This window comes from Monopterus albus, unplaced genomic scaffold (assembly GCF_001952655.1).
Source record: "Monopterus albus unplaced genomic scaffold, M_albus_1.0 scaffold214.1, whole genome shotgun sequence".
In the NCBI taxonomy this organism is placed as follows: domain Eukaryota; kingdom Metazoa; phylum Chordata; class Actinopteri; order Synbranchiformes; family Synbranchidae; genus Monopterus; species Monopterus albus.
In genome coordinates this window covers 1,980,798-1,988,430 of record NW_018128094.1, presented here as the reverse complement: position 1 = coordinate 1,988,430, position 7,633 = coordinate 1,980,798, and the positions used below count along the sequence as shown (strand labels likewise).

Sequence of the window (7,633 nt, the reverse complement as noted above, 5' to 3'; positions counted from 1 at the left end):
TTTCCTGCGGGAGCTCTGGCTGTCTTAATCCAGCGCTGTGAGACTTTCTTGTAATCAGACTTTCAGTAAACTTTCTGTTGATTTTAAACAGTCCTCTCCTGTCGTCACTTCTTGTGCTTCCAACAAAAGAATTGGGTTAATTTCTGACAAAGAGGTTAGATTCTAACAATTGCATACACCACATCACTCTGTTTATGTCTGGGTGTTTTGTCTTTCGGGTGGACCAGTCTCTGCAGCAGGGTGTTCCCTGGTTTAAAGTTAACTGGGATATTGTGGTTGCGAAATATCCTTTTTAACTTCTCTGATAAACCAGCCACATAAGGGATGACAGTGTTATCCCTTCTTGTTAGGTATTTTTAGTCAGATAGAAATTGGATAGATACTTTATGTATTAGAAATGTTTAGTGGAGATAGGATGTCTAGTTAGACTGTTAAATGCTTAGGCATGCTATGGGATGACAGTGTTATCCCTTCTTGCTTCTGGTTTCTCCCTGTTGGTGTTGGGCCTCTTCCTAGCTTTGGTGAAGGCCCACTTAGGGTATCCACAAGCCTTAAGGGAGTTCTGGATGTGTAACTTTTCCTTCTTGGCCCTTTCTGCAGTTGTGGGCACTTCCTCTGCCCTGTGATTCAAAGTTCTGATGAGTCCCAGTTTGTGTTGAAGTGGATGGTGTGAGTCAAAAAGCAGGTATTGGTCCGTGTGTGTAGGTTTCCGATATACTTCTACTTTCAGGCTTCTGTCCCCTCCCAAGTGGACTGCACAATCCAGAAAGGCCAGACAGTCATCTCTTGCGTCCTCACGAGTGAATTTGATGTTGTCATCCACAGAGTTGATATGTTTGGTGAAAGCCTCTACCTCCTGGGTCCTGATTTTAACCCATGTGTCATCCACGTAGCGGAACCAATGGCTGGGAGCAGTGCCAGTGAAGGAAGCCAGGGCTTTTTCCTCAATTTCTTCCATGTACAGGTTGGCAAATATGGGAGACACTGGGGAGCCCATAGCACAGCCGTGTTGTTGCCTATAGAAGTGCCCCCAAAACTGGAAGTGGGGAGGGGAAGAGGGCTGTGACAACAGAGCTACAGAGAATCCCGGGAGAATCCTTCCAGGAGTGCATGGAGGCATGGCAGACCAGGATAGAAAAGTGCGTTAGACTCGAGGGGGATTACTTCGAAGGGGAAAACTTGCAGTTTGTATACACTTTTTGTAATACATTTTTGTGACCCCAGTCCTGGAACTTTTCTGACACACCTCGTACATCAAAAAAAAGGAACAACCGAATTAAGGGCAGAAAGACAAAGATAGGGAGGTTTGGCAGGTAAAAATGTACAATGCTTCTAATGCTAAGAAAAGTACAGACAGTAAGGATATAGGAAGAGGTTTTTATATTGTAATGATGGGCTAAAGGCAGGGCCCCCATTACTCAAATCACAATTATTTTTCTTGAATGTCTGCTGCACAAATGATATGTGCTATACATTGCGCTATGCTGTCATGACCAAATATATTCAAGGTTCAAGATTCAAAGGTTCAAAGTGTTTGTCATATTCACAGTTAGGAAACGTGTTTCCCTGTACAATGAAATTCTTACTTTGCCTCCACATGAATGCCACAAAATACAAATGAAATATAAAGTAGATAAATGAGTAACACAAAATCTAAGGCACTTTAAGCAGCAAATGCAGCAATATAATAAAAAATATATAAGAATATAACAAAGAATGTATGCTGCATGGGAGCAGCATGTGCGGCAGTCAACAGTCATTGTGCAAACTGAGAATGTAAACAGTACATGATGTATTTCCTGGTAATAAACTCCTCAGCTGTTTAGGAGTCTGATGGCAGAGGGAAAGAAAGAGTTTTTCAGTCTAGTGGTCCTGCATTTCACACTTCTGAACCTCCGGCCAGAGGGTAGGGAGGCGAACAGTCCGTGCTTGGGGTGGGTTGGATCTTTGAGGATGGAGGCAGCTTTCCTGCGCACCCTGCAGTGGTAAATGCTCTGCAGAGAAGGCAATGGAGTCCTGGTGATATTCTCCACAGTCTTTACCACTCTCTGCAGGCACTTGCGGTCCATAGCCGTAGTGCTGCCATACCAGACAGTGATGCAGCTGGTCCAGATGCTCTCAATGATGCAGCTGTAGAAGTTGCAAAGGATCCTAGGCGACATGCCAAACCTCCTCAGCCTCCTCAGGAAGTACAGCCGCCGTTGGGCCTTCTTGACAAATATATTGGCGCCACTTCTGCCAGAAAATTGCTGCAATTACAAATTCTTTGGTATTCTCATGTTTATTTCATTTTTTTGGATTGGAACAACACAAAAAAGCAAAAAAGAAAAGCAAAATCTGATAAATTACACACAGAATTCCAAAAATGGACTGGACAAAATTATTGAACTCTGAGGCAGCAAAACAAACATGCAAGAGAAACGCGGACCAGTGGAGGAGGACAGGCTGGTCCAGTTATCTGAGCTGGACAAGGGCCATACAGGGCTCTCTCGGCTGAGCAGACCTCCATGTGTGCACCCAGGTCCCTTTAACTGCCCTAAGTCTAATTTCAGATGCAGTGCTGGACAACCAAACATTTACACATGGACCAATATATCTGAGAAACACAACTTTAGGCAGTCATGCTCTAGTTTTTGTGTTTTTGAGAACAAAGCTCTATCTAATGGTGAAACCTGTCATGCCCGCAGCTGGCACCTCTGCCCCCTCCACCCCCTCACGTGCCAGCAGCCGGTCTAGGCAACGAGGCATGTATAGCACAGCTGTGAACAATTAACCAGGCTCTACTTAAACTGCTTGCTGATGTGTCCTCGTCACCAGATTGTTGTGTCTCCCCAGGATCACTGATCGTGGCTCTCCTCCTGGCTTTTATCTTCTCCTGGTATCCACGCTCCTAAGTGTGCTTCACTCGCTGAACCTGACTACATCTGCAGAACAACTCACCTCTCCCTGGCTATGCTCCAGCTAAGTGTGCTTTACTCACTGAACTCCTTAACTGTAACCTTTCACGCTTCCTGGTTACATTCCAGCCAGGTTTGTCACTCTCACCACTGCTCTGTGTGAAGTCATCTCTCCAGACTGTAGTTGCTACTCACCTCTTCCTGGTTCCTTCCCCAGTTCAGCATGCTTCTATCTTCAAGGCCCTGCATACTCAAACTGAGTGAGCTCTCCTCTCCATGCCTGCCTCCTCCAGTATGCTCCTCCAGATCCACCAATCTCCAGTCCACCAGTATTCACCTCCATACTCACACGCGCGCATACACACACACACACACACACACACACACACTTTTCCCCCTACACCAACTTGTCCTCACACATAACTCATATTCTATTACTCCCCATACTGTCCTGACTCTTTTTCCCCTAGTCTTCCACATCCAGCGACCTCTTGTCACCTCCGACAATCTCCCAGCCACTCAGTCAAGTTCTCTCCTCTACTCCGGTTGGATTTGCTGTGTCTGCCCAGTTCCCTAGCTTGTCGTGCCTGAGTGTGCATATTGGTTTCCCATTGCCTTCTGGTCATCAGATGTAACAAAACCATGCAAATCAATAAAATATTACTGATGACTTCATTATCCAAACAGCATCTAAGACACATGCCTGGCCCCACAATGGATTTGTGCATTAACAGTAGATGGGCAACTGCTGCAGCAAAAGGGCAAATAAAAATGATTTGCAATAGGCAAGAGGAAGTGGGGAAGTGGGTAATTTAATCAACTATGTTTTTAAATGTGCTGACTGTATTTAAGGTAGACAAAACAACCTCTATATCCCTGGCACTGGTCTAAGATAAGGGGTAACACTTTTATTAGAATTCCATTGTAGGCTCTATATCCCTGGCACTGGTCTAAGATTATTAGAATTCCATTGTAGTAAGTAAAAAGCATCCAATCTTTACTGGCTGAAGTTCAGTGAGTCCAAATTGTTACAATATTCAGGATTAATTAGACATAAAACTGTGGTGTTTACATAAAAATAGCTCAATACAGTGATGAAATTGCTTATAATATGGCCAAGGGGAGTTGATATAAATTGAATAAAATAGGGTCATTACCTTGCCTGTAAATGCGAAGTGCATCCAACAGCTTGAATCCTCGGAGTTGAGTTCTCAGGAGGCCCACATCCAAAGTCATAAGGCCCGAGTCAGGGCTCTCTCCAAGCATCACACGGGGCTCACCTCCTCCTCCCACTGTCTCTGGTTTGGGCAGCAGACAGTGGACGAAGTGAACCTTGGAGCATTGCAACATGTCAATGAGAGCATCCTAAAAACAGAAAGGAGGTGTATTATATATTGGCTTCTGGTTGTTGACAGAACAACAGCAAAACAGTAAGTGAAACAATATTCTCTTCACATTAGACTGAAAACCAGCAACTTACCTACTTTCAACCTACAGTAGCTGTTTTCAATAACTCTGGCTGATTAGATCTCTCGTATGATATAGGAGTAGACCATCTGGTGCAACAGTCTTACAACCTCAGCTGCACCTCTCAAACTGCTCAGTTTGGCAGATGGCGTTGCTCCACTGGGCACCCTGGCATCGCCAGTCACTACCACCTAAAGTACCATGGACCTCTTCAGACCCTACCTTGCCAGAAGTGGCTATGAAATAGGCAGTTAACTCTTCAGCGTCTGAACCCCTGCACAATATGCCATCTTTTCCATTATTCGGACACTGTGACCACAACGGGTATGATGGTTCCTGATGCAAAGTGCCAAGCTATTGCACCATTATTCTCCACAGGGAAAGTGCTCAGAGACTGTGCCTACCAGCTCACATGCGTGCTTAGCAACATATTCAACCGGTTCGTCCCCCAGCCTACTGTACCTGCTTGCCCGAAAACTGCAAATCTCATCCTGGTGCCCAAACAAACCAAGAACAACTGTTTAAATGACTACAGTCCAATAGCTCTCACACCCATCACAGCAAAAATGTTTCCAGTGACTGGTCTTAAAGCACATCAAATCTACCCTCCCCCTTCCCTGGACCAGCACCAGTATGCATACAGACCAAAGAGAGCCACAGAAGATGCTATCACCACAGCCCTCCACATTACAGTAGGGGCATAGTTGAGGATGATTTATATGATTATATCTCTGCGTAATCTGCAGCAGACTTGTCACTAAACTATTCAGCCTGGGTCTCAACAGTTGGCATTCAGGGAGAAGACTATCCTCAATGTGACAAATAGCAAGTCATCTGCAGTACTGGACATACAATCTCTCCCCCATAGAGAATGACCTAGGCCAAATGCAACTTCAGCTCCAGATGCTGGGAGACCCATGGCATGCTTTTCCTTGTTTTTTGACTTATCTACAATGTTACAACGGTGAATTATCATCTTAGACATAACCTAAAGCTAAAAAAATTAGGTGTACTTATGTTCTAGTATTTCTATGCAGAAGCAACTCGGTTTATACAAGTCTCGCAAACTCTTGCTTGCAAGTCTTTTTTCCTAACAAAATAATGGTGATAATCTCTAGGCAGCTGTGCATTTATGTGAGCTTGCCTGACATCCACTGTTGCCATTGTAAAAGCTGAAATTTTTGACTGTGGAGGAGGAAACGGCAGACCTGTGGCAAGAAGAGAATGAAGAACTGGAGGAAAATGCAGAATATCTGGTCGTGGATGAGTGGAAGCAAGAAGTGGATTTTGTGAAGAAAGAAAAATGGCAAGAATAGTTGAGAAGGAGAGAGAAGAATAATTAAAGAGCAACAGCTAAATTGCATAAAGTAGGAAGTTAAGGTAAGGATAATCACAAGATAATTTGTGTACTTTGTTTACAATAAGTAGTAAATTTGTAAACTTAAAATGAGAAAGGATTGTATTGAAAAATTAATGAAATTGAAAAAGAGAAGAAGACCAAAATGACGGAAAAACCAGCACTGAATCATGGTGACGATGGTTGCAGGCACTCCCCAGGTGTGGAGCAAGAGTGACTAAGAAGATAATGCAACAGCTTCAACTGACCAACTGTCCGAATGCCAGAGATAACTGACAGCTGGTAAAAAGAGGATGCTTGTTTGGAAAGGATGAAGCCTACATGACAAGAAGCCTTTAAAAACCACAGAAAAAAGAGGAACAGGAGCTTCTCCAGCAGTTGCTGCCAGAGGCTCTGTCTGGTTGTTTTTCTAAATTTCAGGAGACCGAAAAACTACAGAGAAGCAAGTCGAGAGGACATCTCAGTTGCGGCTTCTCACCTACAGGCCACCCTGTATACTGTATATTTATAAATTGCATACGTGGCACAGTTGCCGTTGTAGTGTAGAGGTTTGGAGTTGTTTTAACTGGGTTTCTTGCTTTAGTAAAAATGGTATTCACCCTCAATGCACCAAATACCTCTCTCTCTGTAATGCCACGCTTTGTTATATTGTGTTTTTGTATAGTATTGATGGTTTCTATAATTCCGACGTACAGTGGTGGTATTAAGAGGTTAATTAAGTTGGGTAAGTCCCCACTGAAGGCCCAGGTACCAAATACATGGCCTGCCACTGCCATAAAGGGGCAGTGTAATAAATGTAAATGTGTTTTGTTTCATAAGTTGCTAATCATAATAGTCACATTCAAAGACTTTATATCCAAGTGTTCCCACACTAAGCCACATCTGCTGTTATGGTCACACACATTTCTGCCTACAAAGATCTTTTGCTTTTCATAATAGCCTGTCATTTTTCAACTCAGGATGACTAACTTGGTCTCAAAACATTCACTGGAACCTCCTCATCAATAATTATTTAGCACATTTTTGATTTTGTACTTTGCTCCCTAGCCACATGATGGCACAAAAAGGCTCTATCTTACTGCAAAACAACCACAGCTACATAACATTTTTCCAGGAGCTCAAGGATGCGTTGAGAATTTTGTTATGAACGCACGCCACGCAAAGTCCTGTCGCAGGGCATCCCATATGGTGTCCTCGACCTCCCAAGTAACCGCTGCCACCACATGGGAGGCCGGCAGAAAGGTTTCCGGAGGGGAATCAGTGGTAGGGGGACCAAACTGATGCGAGAGTGCATCCGGTTTCTGATTACAGGACCCTGGCCGGTAGGAGAGGGTGAATCTGAACCGTTCAAAGAACAGGGCCCACCTTGCTTGTCTGGGATTCAGTCGCTTCGCTGACAGGAGGTAGGCCAAGTTCTTATGATTGGTCCAGACCAGAAACGGTTGGCCATTCCTCCAGAGCAAGCTTAACAGCTAAAAGCTCGTGATTGCCCACATCATAGTTTTTCTTGGCCGAGGTCAACCATCGGGAGTAGTAGGCACAGGGGTGAAGGGCATGGTCTCCCTTGGACCTCTGGGAAAGGACCGCCCCTACGCCAGTGTTTGACGCGTCCACTTCCACCACAAACCGCCATGAGGGGTCAGGTTGGAGGAGTACGGGGGCTGTGGTGAAACGGCATGGAAGGCCTGCTCCGCTGTCCTGGATGATGCAAATTTCACCTTGGTGGATGTGAGTTGAGTAAGCGGTGCAGCCACTGTGCTGTAGTTCTTAATGAAACAGCGGTAGAAGTTTAAAAAGCCCAAGAAGTGTTGCAGGTCCTTTACGGATGTGGGTGTAGGCCAATTGGTGACAGCTGTAATTTTGGTGAGGTCGGCGCGGAGTCTTCCCTGTTCAACAATGAACATCAGGAATG

General features: G+C 44.6%; 1 protein-coding gene across 1 annotated transcript in view; it reads right to left on the bottom strand.

Moving 5' to 3' along the window:
• The window catches only part of LOC109971040 (unconventional myosin-XVIIIa-like), a 233,547-nt gene that overhangs the window by 121,116 nt on the left and 104,798 nt on the right, over positions 1–7,633 (bottom strand). The window contains 1 exon segment of the mRNA XM_020619059.1: positions 4,055–4,262. Coding sequence (XP_020474715.1) covers positions 4,055–4,262 — 208 coding nt within the window.